Below are 19,213 nucleotides of genomic sequence, written 5' to 3' on the forward strand. Positions count from 1 at the left end.
TCCTGCAGAGCTGACATGCGTCCATCAGTCAGGAACAGTATAAAAAAAACGAAGCAGGGGATTGGCTAGTCAGCAGACCCGGAAAAAAAAATTCGCGCTGTAATAGCGCTTTCTCAAGGAGGTATGAAAAAATAAAAAAAGATTTAATGATTTAAAATCTAAAAAAGATTTAATGAACTACATAATAAAAACAAGTGACAAAAAAGGGGACAAACAATGGGAATCTCCTCCCACGCTGTAATAGCGCTTTCTCAAGGACAAAGCGCTATTACAGCGTGAAACGCGTGGGAGGAGATTCCCCTTGTTTGTCCCCTTTTTTGTTCCTTGTTTTTATTATGTAGTTCAATAAATCTTTTTTTATTTTTTCATACCGGTGAGTTGTTAGTGCATTTTTTCGGGTCTGCTGACCAGCCAATCCCCTGCATTGTTTTTTGGTTTCCTGTACATACTGAACATTTGTTTCTAAATTTACACGCGATCTGCCACTTACAATCAGATTCATTGAACAGCCACCAAATCCTTTTTTAAGTTCTACAGGCCCAGTAAAATCTCTGTGAGCCGGCGGCTGTCTGAAAGGGGACAGAGTGCTTAGAGGTCATCAGCAATACCCACAGATTTACATTTTTTTGGCCCGTTGTATTTCAGGGTGTGTAACTAACGCCTGCCTGAATTGATCATCATTGATCGAACCAAGAAAACCCCCCCATCATTTTGATATGTTTCCAGTATTATATCAACATGTCTAAATAATGTACTACATTTCTGCGGCTCCTTCTCACCTATACAGTAATGCTGGAATATATACAAAATGCTTGTAACCAATTATTAAACAACCTTGGTATACATTAAATAAACGATCTACATTTCTCCACCAATCTTCCGTCTATCTTTCTTTTGTTTCTTAACAGGAAGTTTGGTAGACAGCAAAAGGGATAATAGGATCCACACGATCGCCTTAATGTGTTGCTTCTCATGCTAGCGCATCCTTAAAGCAACTCTCAGACACTCAAAAGGTGGCACAGATAAACTTCCTGTACAACTCCCCTTTTTGAACCATGAAATCCATATGCTAGAGCAGTGTTTTTCAACCAGGGTTCCTAGGAACCCTTGGGTTCCCCGGGCATCCCTAAAGGGTTCCTTGTAATTTTCAGATCATTTTAAAATTGTATCAAATACAGAAAAATTTACAATGCATTGGATCTCAGAGGCACTATTAGAGAGGGTTGGGGTTCCTTACAATGCATCTGATCTCAGATGCGCTGTAAGAGAGTGTTGGGGTTCCTCAGAATTTCACATAGGGTTCCTTAACCAAAACAAAAGGTTGAAAACCAATATGCTAGTGAGCTGCGACAGAGCTGGGGGCCTTCTGACGCTGTGCTAATTCTGACAATTTTCAATTTTAAAGGTTAGTTCGTGTTTTGATAATCAAGGGTCTCAACCATAGATGTACTGTACAGTAGACGTTGTTCTTCTTGCCTCTCAGCCTGAATAATAATAACGTGTGAACTGTGGCTCTGCAGTTGAAGATCCTCTCAGCTGCTGTTGCTGCATCTTCTGTTCTCAACTGTCTCCATGCTGACTGTTCTTCCTCTGCTCTGACGCACCACACTTCTGTCCTCTCTACCTCTGGTTACAACGGCCTGCCCAAGGTCCTCACTGCACCTGCGACTGGCGACAGTATGTATATATGTGTGTGTATATATATATATATATATATATATATATATAGAGAGAGAGAGAGAGAGAGAGAGAGAGATACATATACACACACACACACACCTCCCCTTCCCTAGCACAAACACACAAAGTTTGTTCCAACTCCAGCTTTTCATTCTCATATGACTGATTTATATCAAGTTTGCAACAAAATGGACAATTTTTAATCCAATTGCACTAATGGTTCAAAACATGAAGAGGTCACTCAAACCATACTTATATCAGAAGTGACCTCACTATAAACAATAAGGTTTTGATAATGAGTGAAAATAGTATATTGGATGGAAAATTCTGCATATTTCAAAAAGTAATTTTTTAAATTTTGTTTACCATTTATTTGTTTTAGCAATTTCTCAGGTGATTGCCCAAGGAGACTTTCCCCTTCCACCTCAAACTTCAGTCAATAGCAGAATTTGGATGGCAGGATTTTGTGTATGTCATATCTATATATGTAATAAGCCAAATATACTTTTTAACTAAGGGAATGTTTCTTTTGCATTCTTACCAAAAGAAAGAATATCTTAGCAGCTCAGGCACTGAATAAGTTGAATTGACGTTAACACCTCATTAACTGTGCATTAACCAGCGTCTCCCCATATTGCATGGTGGCCCTCGAGCGAAGAATCTAGTAGGTTTGTACTTTAGCCAAACCATACATTATCCCTAAAATACTGTAGTAAGCCTACTCTTCCCTAGTGACAAATGAAAATGGGAGTTTTTGTAGTGAGTTTAAGCAGTAGAGATTAGATGCTAAGTAATGCTATAAATTGGCAATATAAATGACCACCCTATGACATAATACCACAGTACTGTGGGTAAGTGTTCCCTAACACATACAGTACAGGCAAATACAGTACAACATCCTCTTCAACTTAAAGCAGCAATACTACTTATCTCCCTTGTTTTCTTCTTTTTATATGTAAAGCATGTGACAATTTATAATTCAACATTCTTACCAAAGCTGGCAATCATTTGGTGCTCTTGTTATAAATGTGTAAAAATTCTGATTGTGTGCCTAACATAATGGCCGCCTTTCAGTTTCAATCAATCCTTCAGGCAGTGTAACTGAGCAGCTACAATGTATCCTTATATCACTAAGGTAACATTATTTATTGTTACAGTTTACAGCTCAAACTGATGGGAATATTGGGCAACAAATGATCAGGAAAGTGTTGCAAAGATCTTGCCCTGCTGGGGAGGTGTGCTAAACCCTGCTGTATTAGGCTGCGTCCATAGGACTGCAGCCGTGCAGAGGCGCGCGGAGGCTGAGGGAAAGCGAGTGCTTTCCCTGGCCTTGGTCCGCGCGCCGTCCGGGGGCGTGTCGGGGGGGGGGGGGGGGGGGGAGGCTGTGACGTCACGGAGCTGGTTCGCCCTCATTGGGCGAACCGCTCACGTGACTGGCCCTGCGCTCTCGTGAGCGCGAAAATCTATCTTTTGAAAAAGACCTATGCTTCCGCACGCTTGCGGAAGCGTGCGCGAGCCCCTGCTAAAGCTGCTCTCATTGCAGCTGCAGGGGCTCACTGAGAAGCGTCAGCGCGCCTCAGCACGGGTCAGCGCTGGTCGCAGCCTTACTCAAAAGATGCTCAGTATATTAAAACTGATTAAATATGTCATTAAGAGTTGAATAAATAATTTAAAAAAAAACAGGTCACAATTATCTAATCCTACAGAACTGATTAAAAAAAAATACATAAGATTCCACATTTTGCTGCTTTAAAGCTGGCACTCAAGTTCTGTCTCCTGTGTTTAGACTGTTATTTCCTTTAAAGCAGAAAATCAAGCTGCCGTTTTTTGGAATTTTTTTATTTGGTCCCTTTAATATGTGCACCAATACAATCTTACCAGGGGTGCACAAACTGGAGGCATTTTTTGGGGGCGGGGGGGGGTACAGCGTTTTCAGAGGCCCCACACTCTCCCCGTCGCCATCGCAACACTGGCAATAAAGGCAAGAGGGGCGCGAGGACTAGGTAGGGGGGCGCAGCGCCCAAACTTTGTGCACCCGTGATCTACACAATGATAAGTAATTAGCTAAGTTGCTGACCGATCTGCAAAGATTTGGCTCAGGGGTTCACTAAATGGCTGTCAGTGCAGCAGAAGAGGATCAAAGATGCAAAGTTCTGTGGGGAAGATCATGTGACCAGGCAGTTACTAGATACAATTATTGCACTTGTAGAGAGAGGGCAGAGCTCAAAAAGGGGTGTGCCAGAGGCTGTTTCAGAAGAGGAAGGGGATGTGGCTTGTTACATTATAATACATTAAAAAAATGCTACAATTATTTTCTCATAGTACAGAACTGATTTATTAAAAAAAAAACACATGTAGGATATTGCTTAGTCTGCAGCTTTAAAGACCATATCTTCTGCTAATCAATATCTTGCATGTGCCCAACAGAAAAAAAGACACACAATTTTTGTATCTGACTTACTATAAGCAAAGCTTTTTCCTATATCCTATTCCGGGATCACCCTGAAATCACAAACTGTGTTACTTCAACTGTAACATTTCAGGCTGGATATTTACTCAATGGAAGATTGACATTTTGAATGGTACAGTACATTCTTATTTATTCTCATACATTTGTGGAAATCATTTAGAATCACACACATTACATTTTCTTCTCGTGTGGCACTTCACAAGATATGGTCTTTCATGTTATACAGGTATAGTAAATTTAGTATAAAGTCAGGGTAACATGATCGATAGCGAACAAACATTACGCTCTCAACTATAGTAAAGATACAAATTTTTTTGTGATATAAATTAATGGCCATTACAAAAGAGAAACTGCATTGGCCAACAGGTTACAAAAATCCGTCACTTCTATAAATACAACAAAATACACTGTGCTACATGAAATACATTACAGGTTTGGATCTGCAACCTAAGACACCTGTGGCACAATAGACAGCAAAAAAAAAAAAATTATATATATCATACATATCAACAATGACTTTCAAAACATGTCTGACATTCTAGAATGGTACGGACATGACGTACTATAATGTAAAATAGAGAGAAGGGCAGGACAACCAGCTTAGATCTGGTAGACAAAGACAGAAGCTTGCTGACAGTTGTAAAGCATTAGGCGTCAGACAGAAGCTTGTCAAAAACAGCTGCTGTGGGGAACTGATTGATAGTGTTTTCATTGTGACTGCTGAAATACAGTATAGCAGGCAGTCACAGGTCTTAGAAGAAGAAGAAGCCCAAGGCAGACACATACATACACACAACACAACCAGAAAGTAATTTAACAGATGGCTAAGCAATATTAAACCACAGTATCCTAAAAAGATTATTCCTTGCGTAATGATCTTGCATATAAAAGGATTTCCTGCTCATTAAAATGGGTTTTCATCTTATGTGATGAATATGCAGAAATAAAACATTCTTAGCCATCGCTTATATGAATAAAAAAAAACCTTGCGCTGCACAGGAATTACAATGCGTTTAAAGTGTTCAATAGTACAAAGATGGGAAAAAATACACTGGATCAAAAACAGACATTCATTATTCATCCCTTCAATAAAAAAATGGACGTGTTTAAACATTGCAATATTAATATCTTATTGCAATGTGTTTACAATATGCATCCCTCCGCTACGCAGGAATGACTCACAACAAGGTCCCTTTTCTAGCTGATCATTACATCTCATGTCACCCACATGCACAGACAGTATATATTTTTTCTTATTTTAATGCAATTTGTTTTTTCTTCTTTTGAATTCAAAATGTTTCTTTAGCCAGCATAATGTGTGAATTTGTATTTACTAGCAAATAACAAGTTTTATATAGTTCTCTATTAATGAATTACTGCCGTACATACTGTACTTCTAAAAAGCAACTTCACATTGGGAGGCATACAGGGTAGATAATATCGGAAAATTCTACCCCCCCGATACCTTTAGTTATATACAACCATATATTGAAGTGAAAAACACCATTGTGTTAGCGTAAAAATAAACAAAACAATGCTTCATTATTCCGAAGGCAACTTCACTGTATATTCTCATTCTGTTATACCTTTATTTTGCGATGAATCTGTAAAACAAAAATCTATACCTTACATAAAATATACTGAGACATCAAGTTTGATCTCTTTTATCAAATCTCGATTAATAAACAAATCTACAGCAGGATATGCATTAAAAAAAATGATGAAAAAAGTGATGACCACACAGCTTGGTGGTTAAGAAAGAACTCTCCAATTCAGTAGTATTGACTTGGCTTCAATGCATAAGATTAAGACTATTACACAGCATTGTTTTTTTTTACCTTTCTAAAATCTTACCACTATGTATTTTTATAAAACGCTTGAAGCAGTCGTGCCGACTACTTGGCCCCTTCTACAAAAAAAAGCACCTATGTTGTTTAACTAGTACAAATTGATATGTAGGCGGTTGCCATTCTAACAAAGCGTACTGTACTTCTTTCTGTCTAAAAATACACTCCTAGCACAAGCCACGAAGCTTGTGTGTACACTCACAATAGTGCGGCTAAGCTTAAGAGTTTCCATTCATTAAATCGAAGCTTTTAAACATATTTAAAATCACGACTAAACATTAAAGCAGCAATAGTAGTGAGTGCTTTAAGTCATTTGTTGTCCAAGTAGCCTGCAATGTAGTGCTGTTCAAAGCATTGGAGGCCTCTGTCAGTAAGGGGTCCTGCAATTGCTATACAACTAGTAAAGGAAAACTGAGGTGACGGAGTAATTGAATAAAATAAGGACAGAGATACTGCTCTCCCAGGCGTCAAGATACTTTTGTTCATCCTACGAGGTGCAAGAGCCCGGCATTTTCTTTCATCCAGAGTATCAATAGGAGGCATTTCAGGAAGCACACTACTGGTAGTCAGGATGAGGCAAGTAGCACGGTGGCCGAGTAGGTGGCATAGCTGCTTAAAGTAAACACACGAGTTTATTTACCCATTAAATAAAACAATGTGACTGGAAAACAATGCAGTTGTAGGCTGGAAAACAGAGCAGAATTCTACATGTCAGCTTTTATAACCCAGACTTTGCCGTATGATCACGCAGACATCAAGCCTCCCGTACAGTTTCTCATGGCATATACCAAGCTGCCAGAGCAGGTATGATGTTTCCCAGAGAGCTCTTTGTTCCTGGAGTTCTCATATTTGTACGGGCTCATGTTCTCTCTCGTCTAATACGTTGATCAGCATGGAGAAGCTGTCTTTTACTGCGGCCATGTCGTCCAGTGACGTGGGCTGGAGGAGCCAGCGCTTTCCTCGTGCAAGTGGTTCAAGTTCAAAATACTTCTTGATCTGGGAGAAAAGAAAACACATACACGCTTAGAAATTAACACGTTCAAATCAATTGTAAGCAATACCAGCTGCACTGTTACAGAGTAGTTAACATTTGTATGATGTGAGCATTAGCAATAATTCAAAACCAAAAGAACATGCCCAGAGATTAAGTACACCTCGGATATAATGTTTTATGTTGTAAATCTACAACTAGTAATTGACTGTTAACAATATAGTATCACGTGGCATTACGTGGGGTTATACAACAGAATGTATTCCTGTAAACTGTAGAATCTGCAGGCATTTCTCAAGCCTGTACCTGGACCTCAACGACATAACTGTATATATAACTGATTGGGGCGTCACTATGCCAGTTGTAGGGATGTGAGATGCCAGTTCTACAATGTGTTGCATGCCCCAGTGGTAGTAAAATGTTTACATGGACTGCTAAGAAAGAAATAGAGGAAACGGCGGTGCATCTGCTGCTGCTGAAGATAAATAGTAGCCCAAAAACTGCAAACTGCAAAGATCTAGGTGCAAAAATGTATTATGGGCACATTAAAAACAGCCAAATGGCCACTCTGACGCGTTTCACGTGGTAACCCACGCTTTATCTTTTATACATACTGCGCTATATGAATGCCCACGCAGCTGTCATACACATACAAATGTACAATGTAATTCGATCCCTATATACCAATAGGGACCACATAGTATCTACACACACTTATAGTAATGCAACACCCTCTTACATTTCTACACCTAGCCACAACATTGGTACACACACACACACACACACACACACACACACACACACACACACACACACACACACACACACACACACACACACACACACACACACACACACTCTCTCTCTCTCTCTCTCTATCACTATTATTCAGGACCATTTAACACACACACACACACACACACACACACACACACACACACACACACACACATATATAACATTTAAACTTTCAACATTTTTAATGTAAATACAATTCTTTGGGAGCTTTCTGCAATCTTTATCAAGGTATTTTAGTGAAAGCACTGAAAATTGTTGATGCATATTTGTTCTTTGTTTAGATGACGCTAGTGGCGGATGTGCTTTAATTCAGTGAGCCCAGAGAAAAGGGCCACATTCATTTTAACGGTACTGTTAACGTTTCCATGATTGAGGAAGATTTTATTTCTTTTTCTCACCAAATGGTTTATGGTTGAACAAATTTACAAAAAATAATAATCTGAAAAATAACTACTGTAGCATTATTAAGGAGATAAAACACTAAATACAGTTACAATTTCAAGTGGCAATATACTAATAGGGATTCTATAAAACTAGCTGAAGGATAAATAAACCACGGCGTAAAAATATTTTTAATGTAGTGTATTAAAGAGGCAACCCAAGCGATACTTTAAAAAATATATATATATTTTTTTTTTTGTTTTAATATATGTAACCTTTGATTACATTAATTGAAAACTAATTACTAAAGCTGCCAATCGATTAGTTCTCCTGTGATCAATCAGCAAAGATCCCGTTTACCAGGGTTCACTAAATGGCTTCCCTTTAGTTTCAATCAATCCTTCAGTCAGTGTAAGGCCACATCCATGCTGAGGACGATTATGTGTGAGTTGAAAACAAAAGGCCATACCTCTGAGGCAGGCCCTAGAGCGTGCGACGGAGCATGCAATTGCCAAGCAGACAAAATCTTTTGATTTTGTCGCACGACGGTCGGCTCACGTGCACCGTTCCGCCAATGAGGGTGAACCGCTCACGTGACATCACGGGCACGCCTCCAACACGTCTTGTCTGCCCCTAGGCCACAAACCTCCTCTGTGGCTGGCGCGCATGACATCATGCGTGCCTAGCATGGCCTCTGCCTAACTCAGCAGCAAAAATGTATTTTTATATTACTAAGATAACATTATCTATCGTTACAGTTTGCAGCTCAAACTGCTGGGAATATTGGCAACAAATTGCAACACTTTCCTGTTTGTGTTAAACACCTTAAGCTGGGGTAGTATGCTAAACCCTGCTACAGAAGCCAAGGGATGCTCAGTATACTAACACTCATGACAAATGGCATTAAGAGGAATTAAAAAAAAAAAAAAAAACATTGTAGTAAGTATTATGTAACACTACAGAACTGATTTATTAAAAAATAAAAAAAACACATGTAGGATATTGCATAGATAGTCCCTTTAAGCTAGTTGTATTCTCCTTTGTATAAAAGTTCTCATGCTTAAAAAGCAGCCATGCCTCTTTGGCATGAGCCCAAGACCTATCAATATTCAAATGGGTGGATCCACATTTAACAAAACCCACCTGCAGTCACCCATCACCCCCGCACATTTCTATGTTCACAAAAAAAAAAAAAAAAAAAAAAAAAAGACGGCTAGAAATGTCTAAATAATTCTCTACAATTACTGGTACAATCAAAATGCACCCAAGGCAACACAACAAAACAAGCATGGACATAATGACAACTCACATCATACTTCACAGATGAATTGGTAGCACATTTATGATACACCCTGGACAGTCCTTGCAAAGATTTCAAGAAACTGTATATTTTATTCAACTGGATAGTGATATTTGTTTTTTTTAAAGGTTGTTTGAGTAGAAAGTGAACCACCATCAAGTTAAGAGGGACGTTAGAACGACAAGAGTATACAGTAGATATGCACTTTTTTTTAAACTTATACACATACAGTACTTTTATCCTTACTGCACAGAACATGTATAATATAATGTACAACAGTGGCAATAACTTCCTTGCAATAAAGATGAGACCTTTATGTATAAATTACATTGTAGCTGTATTTTTCATCATAAAACAAGACTGGCAAATAGAAGATCTAAACAGCAGATTTTCTGGAAAATAAAGATTTGCACAGATATACAGGATCACCGTACTGTAGCTGCACAATCCATGGGAATAGGCTACATGTTTTATATATTAACAGTGTTCTCAGGGACACCGAGTGTAAGGATTGTGTTTATATGTAAAAGTATACAGTATAAGTAATTTTCTGCAGGCGTGTTGCACAGAATATTCTGGTACATGCGAAACTACATGCAACACTGTATGTAAAAGTTGCATGAGCAAAAGGAAGAAGGGATTTGGCGGCAGAAATTCTGGTTTAGCACTTTGCAAAAGTCATTAAAACTCATACAATATGCAGGTAGACAATCAAGCTACATGCATCAAATTCATACAGCCTACCATGTGCATTGCATTGCCTTTCTGGAAGCACTGGCTTACACTGGCCCCTTGTTTGACTAATTGAGGGCCATTTAATTCCCTATGTTTATTGTACTAAAATGCTATTAAACGTGAAATATAATAACTATTGTCTACACTGATTAATGCCCAATGTGCAAAAGTTGTTTAAGAGAAAACGTAATTTTATGCTATTAAGGAAACCTGAATTAAAAAAAATATCATGTACCAATAATGTCTATACTTCGGAAACAGTAAAAATGCTTGTGCTTTGTAAAAACTAGTTCACCAGCAGGAAACTTTTCATCAAAAGCAGTTTTTATCATTCGTTTATGTTTTGCTTAGTTTCCTACCCTGAATACCACTGGATTTAAAATTTGTTTAACAACTGCTTGGAATTTCAGGCATATTTTTATTGTGCTATTATGAAACTGAAATTCTATGTAAGTTAATACAACAATTGTTAACATACCAGCAAATAGCTGATGCCCGAACAAAGTTTAGTTTGCACATTCTTTTGTGCGAGTATTTTCTTAAGGAATATTAGCTTTCCACACTCCTACCAAAAAATAGCCACAAATATGCAAAAAAAATATTCAAACGCCTAAATGTGCAATATCTATCACTGGCTGGGGCATGTTTAAAGGACATTGGGAGCTATTTGTTTACCTAGTAACTTAATTAAAAAATAGAGACTTACAAGTATGATCACAGTCACAGCCAATACAAATAACGTTCTTAAAAACACGGGTCGAGATATTATATATAATAGATTAAAAAACAAAAAAACAACATTCTTTGTAAATATACACATATAGCCAGTCTACCTTTCCCCACTGGCAGGGGTAGCCGAGAGAAGGTCACTGCGGCTTGCCCTGGGCAGAAGGGATTATTGCTGCAGGCAGGGAGGTGATGATCTTGAAGAAGGCCTCCAGCCCCCTCCCAGACCTGACAGCTTCCCACGGATCTTACCTTCTCCTGAGCCACAGCTCCAGGGAAGGTACAGTAAGCCTGGCTGAATCTCGAACTAAAATGCATTAGAACTAGGGCGGGCTGGGAATATTGCGGGGCTCGGTGCAGACATGTGGTGCGGGGCCTCTTACCTTTTCCTTCGCCATCTCTGCCTGCGGGGTCCCTCATCATGGCGCCACAACATCAAATGGTGTCGCGTTGCCATGACAATGGGACGTCATGTGATGCTGTCTCTACGGCAATGTGGCAAGGGCGCATCGTTTCCATAGCAACGATGTCACGTGACGCCCCATTGTCATGGCAACGCGGTACCTTTTGATGTCGCGGCGTCATGATGAGGCACCCTGCAGGAAGAGATGGCGAAAGAGAAGTTAAGAGTTACAGAGGCCCCGTGCTCTCCCCCAGCACAACAGTGTAATTGCGACGCGGGGCCTTTGTAACACCGGGGGTAGGTGCAGTGGCACTGATGGCATTGCTATCAATCCGGCACTGATTATAACCCTACATAAATATGACAAAAAAAGTACGACAACCCCACTCCTGCCTCCCAACCCCATAAATAACTAGTAAGATAATTTTTGTGAATTTGGTTACTGGTTGGTTTGTTAACAAAAGCAGGTTGGGGAAAATATCTGGTGTAGATTCTGCAATGCTTTTGGTACCAATTAGATCATAAGTGGGCCACCTGCAGGCCAGGTTTTAAGGATATCCCTGCTTCAGCACAGTTGACTCAACCAGTGGCTCAGTCGATGCCAATTGTTAGTCCAAATAAAAAGGTATCACCTAATACTGAAGTACTCATTTAAAAAAAAAACTAAACAGAACAATGATCATTATACTGATTATATATATATTTTATCCTATTCAATATTTCAGTGGTATTAAAATGTTTTCTAAAATCCTGTCAAACCTAATTTGTACCCGATAAAAATATCAGCATAATATAATAAATCCCGGTGAACAGATAGAAGATGGGGGAAATTTCCACCTACAGCATGAAACCACTATACTTTAGGTTAACCTAATGCATGGCGTCCTTTTTTTCACTTCGTTGCCCAGTATATCTGGTAAAATGACAGCTATGGAATCATGTTAGCAAAACAAATCTAAGACCAGGCACTTCACAAATAATTTTCCTGGTGTTAAGCTGACAAATATGGCTGGATAAGCATCTTTCAGAGCTATAACCTACATGATGTCTGGCACGCCCCCTCTACTGGTAACTAGAGTCTGTGTAGTTTACATAACTAAGAAATAAAAATATCACTTGTGAGCACATTCACATGTCCCAGACAGGTCTGCAACTCTGCTTTTCCCCATTATCTCTTAGCATACAGGGATTCTGGGAAATTACATGCCCATGGTCACACAGTGTAATCCATTTTAACATGGACACTTTTTTACAAACCATAATTTATTTCATGTGTGGTCATTTTACATTAACAAAGGCATTTGAGGTACCCATTTTAAAACCAGGATCTATAGCTCTGTGATATCCAGGGAACTTTACAAATTGTCTCATTTCGAAACACTTGCATTTCCTGTACGTTGGATGGGATTTGTAAACCTATATTGTCACTACTACTGTATTTAGATAGTTTCTAATAAAAGTTAAATCATTTGGTGCTAATGCAAATGTTGTACAAAGCTTCGCGGTCACCCAACTCTGGAGAGAACAGATCTGACATTTTTTGGTTTACAAAAGGAATGCATGATGAAAGTAAATAAAACACTGACATTTTCAATAATATAATTTACTTGAATATAATTCCAAATATCACACTTAATTCCAATCTAGGCAAAAACACACTAATGGTTTTGTATTGCAACAGCTTGATTTATATCGCAGCAAGACCGTTATGAGCTTATATTGCTATCAACTATTCTATTTACTTAATCAAATGATACACAAACTATTATCTGGCAGATACTATTGTACCATGACATTAGTTATAGCAGTAATCTCATTTTGTAGTATACAGTACTAAACAGGAGATTCACTCAAGGGAAAACCGCCCACATGTACGCAGCACTTCAATATTAGCCATTTATTTGGTTTGTAGAATAATTGATACCTTCTGAAATTCAGCCATAAATCCAAACGGCAACAGTATGTATACACAAGGAAATGTGTATTTCCATGTGTGCTAGCAGCTAGAGCCTACCTAATAACTGAGACACTAATGGAACAGATTATTTCAGTGACACCCTCATAAGAGTTCGGTTTTAATGCAGATCCAGGAAAATTCAATATAGGTCACCATATAAGGAGCCCAACAAATGAGATCTAATTGTACTGCATCGCTAAAATAGAAGAGTAGAAAGGTTTATGTGATGTGGACAATATAAACAAAATGAAGGTAGCCTGACGGGGAAAAAAAGGTTTTTTTTTTTTTTTTAGAGTGGGTAAATTAGATTTCTACTTACTGTAGGTGCAATGTTAAGCAGCTTCTGAAATGGGGCTAATTTTGGAGCGGAGAGCTGCTTAGCACTTTGACTGTCAACTGTTTAAGTAACATTTAAAGCTCTCTGGACAGAATGACCCAGGCACAGCATATATTGATAACTTGGAACACCCCAGTGTGGAAAATAAGAAACGCTTAAAATAATTAGGCACAATAAACGTTTAAAGGTATCATAAAAAATTAAAAACAGGAACTAAATATTTGTAGCCACTAGCATCAAAACGACACACGTGGCAGAGGAAATAAAAAAGGAAGAATTGTGTATTCAGATAAAGTTAATGAAAGCATTGTGTATTAAATCGTTGGATTTGTCTTTTTTTTTACAAGCCTTAGATACAACACTAAACAATTTAGCTTAACATAACTATTAGCCGACATATCACTGTGAATGAAACCAGTATTTTAATCATGTGTTTGTTTGATTCCGACTCATCAGCTTCATTTTGTGCTTAATGTCCTACCTACAGTAACTGCCCCTGTTCCAAGTACTGAACTTCAAGCCTTCACAGGTATTAAAGTAACTCATAAGAAGACAGGGGAATCACTCAAAACAATCAACACATTTCTTTGCAAAGAAAAAAAGGAACTACAACCAATTCAGATTAAAAAGAAAAAGGAGAGCAGAGGCACTTGTTTTCCACTAGTGCTGAAATGCCACTTAAAACATACTTCAATCTTGGGAGAAGCTTCCTGCCCAGAAGACGAGGGGAATAAAAAAAAATAAAAAAAATTACAAATACAAAAAAAATGGTTTGAAACATAAGATTCTTCCTAAGGGAAGAATTACACAATTTACCATGACAGTTTGGGTGGCATTCAAGAAAAGCACTTGAAACATGAGAACATTTCATGCGTTTTGAACAAATAGTTTGCAAGAGAAAGTTGTAGATTAAAAGCATAGTGAGAAATACAAAAGCATTCGTTATGTTTACCACCTCAGTAATTAATGGAAACAATCAGACCTATCCGAATACATTTAGAGTAAAGGTTTATTTGGAACATTTGAATTTTGATGGTAAATATATTAAATTTTGTTACCAGTTACATAATTAACTTGAAAAGTTATTATGTAATATGTTCAATGAGTAACATTCAGAGAATTTTCCGGGTAATTCTTTTAGAATTGAACTCGCCATACAGTACAATACTAAATACACCTTTATAACCGACGAGTAAATGTGTGTACTCTTATTAGCACTAAAGAGTGTTGTATGGTGGAACAAGAAATGCAACTTCATCACGTATGCAGTAGAAATTCATCTTGCAACATCCATTAATAAAAACTAAGACCCATGACTGACCTGTAATACCGTATTTATTCTGAATAGTAAAACTAACATCAATTACTCAAATCTGCTGTCTTGCAAAACAACATACTGCAATTTTACTGAATATAAAACCTTTTAAGATACAGGTATGTTTGTGTTCTTAACTTTTTTTCAAGTAGCAAACCAACATTCAATGTCTTGTTGGCAATAAGTACATAACTAAAAACAAGTTTGTGGCTGCAGGACAAATACATACAATTCAATAAAGGGTTGAAAACGTAGTTTTCTAATTTGAACCTATCTGCTATTTCCCCCCATTGAAGACATTAAGAATAAATGTTTCAAAAACTTTATTTAAAAAAAAAAAAAAAGGAATATATTTGCACAATAAAAAAATTAAATCAACATGCAACATTATGCATTATTATATGCATATGTAAATTCATCCTTCCCTCTCCCCTTTTATATTTTTGTATACCTCATATGTCTTATTTTAATATGTATATCGTACTGTATGTTTTACTGAAATAATAAATAGGTATTTTTTATTTATATTTTAAAATGTGTAATCTCCGCTCTCAGACAGATCTTTGTATAGAGCTTTGTACAGATCTTTGTACAGATGGATCCGGTGTGGAGACTGATCACGAGCTCGAGTTTGAGATCATAACAAGATAAAATATAAAAAAGAAAAGACGCAAACATTTTATTGCTTCTCATGTGTAAACGAATAGTAGCCCCTAAACATATCTACAGTAACTGCGGTATGTTTGAGACAACAAAACAAGATGGGACATTATATATATATAATTATATATTATATATATATATATACATACATACATACATATTATACAAACATGTCTGGGGCCAAAGTATATTTCATCTGAGGCTGCAATTAAATGAGAGTATTAATTGCAGTTAATCTGTAAAGTGAAATTTCCAAGGAATTTTTTATATATATATATATATATATATATATATATATATATATATATATATATATATGTTTTTTAAACCCCTGAAAAGTGCTATTGTTGACCTGCACTAATTGTGGTCTCCTGTATTATGAAACTCCTGTGAAGAAGAGCTTGAAGACAAACAGCATGCAAGCTGGGAATCAAGGGAACTGTCAGAGCCCACACACATAATGAAACCATTACCTATGAAGTCTGATGAGCTCTCCATGTGAACTATCTATATACTGTAATTTACATGTTAATGGAATTTAGCAAAACAGCGCTAAATAAAGGCTATGTAAATATAATGTATAAACATGAAATCATTTTAAAATCACTGCAGCTGGGGATTGTGATGTGTATATTGACATATCTGTTAAATGAGTTTCACACAAATTATCTGTGTGCAAGTCTATCACATCTTGAAAAAAACAGCTTTTTAAAGTTGGCCAATTCTTTAGCATAGAAAGACATTTTCTTCAAAATACTCAAATCTGTGGCAGAAAAAAAACATTAAAAAAAAAGTAGATTCAGTATCTGTTTTGATTCCCAAACAAGAACAAAGGCATAGAGTTGCATTGCAGCAATTTATTTAGGAAAAAAAAAATCATAAGTCGGTCACTTAGAAAAAATAATAGATGCAAGATATGTATTTTTTTTTTGATGTGTTTAATTAACCAGTAAAGTAACAAAATTGTTGATACGCCAAAAGAAAAAGTTACCTTCTGCTGTTGAAGCAAAATCCAGTTATTATAATGTTAAATTATAGCAAAAACTGCCATAAATGTAAAGGTCTTCTGCTAAAATGTACATCATTTGTATACGCTACGTACAGTACAAATGAAATGTATATTCCTAACTGTCTCCAATCAGACATTTGCAGCTTAACTATCATGTTCAGTCATTTGAATCAAAAGACATAGCACTCAATGACTTACAGTAAAACTCCGAAGGGCGAACAATTTGTGGCGTGCAAAGTTTTTGCAGAACAATAGGTTGATATCTTTTTTTTTGACAGACAGAACTTTTGATATTGATGTAGGTTTTGTTTTCTGCATAACACCGCATAGATAAAAGCAGAACAATTGAGGATGAGAAAGAGTGAAAGTTTCAAACTCTCGTATCAGACACAGACAATTATTCTGTCTGAAACACTGGCTTGTAAAAGTATCAGTTACTTGTAAAATGGTCTGCTACACACGAGTAAGATGTTGTTTAAGTGGCTTGTTTACAGACTAGATGCATTCACCATGAAATTGATTCTTTTAAAGCATATTTTTAAAAACCTGATACCAACTAAAATGTGTCTGCTGAAAATGAGGAACAAACCCCCCCCCCGCGTTTTTTTGAGGTAGACATACAGTACTTTACAAGGTCTCAATGAAAAGCTCACTAGCCACAAAGTCAAATTTAGGACATTATCTGAAATGATATTATTCAGCAACTTCTATTGGAACAGAGGATCGTTCAATACACACTGTTATACAACATCTTCATGCAACTGAATAACTATAAAGGGACATAGACCAGTAGTGATAACATCTCTTTAAAGTAAGATAGCGATCAGAAAAATCCCCCAGAGTTCTTACTTTACAAAAACATGTAAGTTAGCTCCATTTCAAAGATACTGGGCATGACTATCAATGGTCTAAGGTTTCATATTTGGACTATTTTCTATCATTTTCTAAATACATTCCTTTAGTAAAGTTTTACACTTCACCAAACCAAGAAATGACTTGTGAAAGTATTCTAGCAGAGTGTTTAGAACAGTGGCTAGTAACTTTTCACAAAACATTCTAAACAATTATTTTTTTTTTTTTTTATCCTCACAGTTCCCTTTAAGTAAACAACCAAAACAGTTTTTATTTTGTTTATTTGAAATGTTTTATGGGATGTATTTTTTGTCGTTTTTTTTAATCCTCATTCTTGATTTCCATATCATACTGTGTGGCAATTTAGAAATGTCTTGTTTCATTTTGCCGTTCGGTCAGCCAGCAAAAAAAGTGTGTGTTATTTGAGCAGAAACAAAACTAAATGTTAACCCCGTTAATGCTAAAAAGGGTAAAAGTGTGTCCTTCTCCAGGACATGCTACAATTGTGCAATAATATTTTTTTTTTAAATATTAAAAAAATTAAAAAAACTTTAATTGGCTTGAATAGCAGAATTTTTTTTGGATATTATACATTCTTATACAGATTATATACAATATACACATATTAAAGGGCACAGGAAGTCATAAGGATGCGTGATGAAAACTTTACTGCAATAACAAGAGTACTAACTCACCTTCATACCACCACTAGCATCAAAAGGCTAGTCCAGTTTATTTGCCTATTAGATAAATGTTCACTTATGAAGCTGAAAGCCAGTATTCTTATTTTGATCTGAACACAGCGCCACACAGCCTTAAATAGTCTTTCATGTGATAATGACTTTTAGCCCCACTGATAAACTAGAAGCTAAAGTCTATGCAGGAAGTGATAATCCACATAGCCATTCATTCCCATTCTGCACATGGTGTATTAATAATGTGAAAGCATCTCTGACTGTGTTCAGACTCTATGCCATTCACTGTCACCTTACTCTATGAACTTCAAGAAGCAAATATCGCTAGGTTTTTCACACAATCTTTTCTAGTAAAACAAATACCCCAATTTTGCCTGCCCACAAGATACTGTTGGTGTAGGTTTGTGCGTTTGGTATGGTATGCCTATACAGTATGTTCATGTTATGCTACACTAGTCATATTAAATGTGTTGATCAATTTTACATCGCTAATTGTGTCAAAGATAAAATATATCTTAAGTGATGACAAATAGCTGACTTTATTGCACCTGTTAACACATGCTTTAAAGATACAGACGATGTAATTCAAACAAAATAGAACAAAATTAAATGAAACAAGGTTTATTTTTTATCTTGCTAAAATCCTAGATTATATTTAAACTATATGTAAAAATCACTAATAAATTAGTGTAAAATTATATGTAATTATATGTAAAAATCACTAATAAAGTTCAATGAAATGTCATGATATTTTGTATATTTTCTATTTATTTTTGTGTGTACGGAACGCATTATTAGTGGAATGAGGGTTGGGAAAAAAGAAAAATCGCTGTGCTCGACTAACAACCGCCCTAAAGTAATGCGTTACTTTAGGAAATGTGAAGTAAAAAGCTTGCTCTAATGTTTGTGTGCTAAATAATTACTGATAAAGATACTGTACAACCCAAAATAAGATACCCATGACTCCACTCTGCTGGATATGAATAGCACATGAACTCACTTTAGGAGGTCTATTATAATTGAGTGCTATTGTAAGTCTGGCCATAGGATTATT

The 19,213-nt window shown here is 36.7% G+C and overlaps 1 protein-coding gene across 2 annotated transcripts in view; it reads right to left on the bottom strand.

Annotated features, from left to right (window-relative positions):
* Positions 1-4,263: 4,263 nt before the first annotated feature.
* The window catches only part of ARL15 (ARF like GTPase 15), a 392,363-nt gene continuing 377,413 nt past the window's right edge, over positions 4,264-19,213 (bottom strand). For both annotated transcript variants that reach the window (XM_075589113.1, XM_075589115.1), the window contains one exon: positions 4,264-6,993. In XM_075589113.1, the coding sequence (XP_075445228.1) occupies positions 6,841-6,993 (153 nt within the window). In that variant the 3' untranslated portion in view covers positions 4,264-6,840. The remainder of the gene's footprint in view (positions 6,994-19,213) is intronic.

This window comes from Ascaphus truei, chromosome 1 (assembly GCF_040206685.1).
Source record: "Ascaphus truei isolate aAscTru1 chromosome 1, aAscTru1.hap1, whole genome shotgun sequence".
Taxonomy (NCBI): domain Eukaryota; kingdom Metazoa; phylum Chordata; class Amphibia; order Anura; family Ascaphidae; genus Ascaphus; species Ascaphus truei.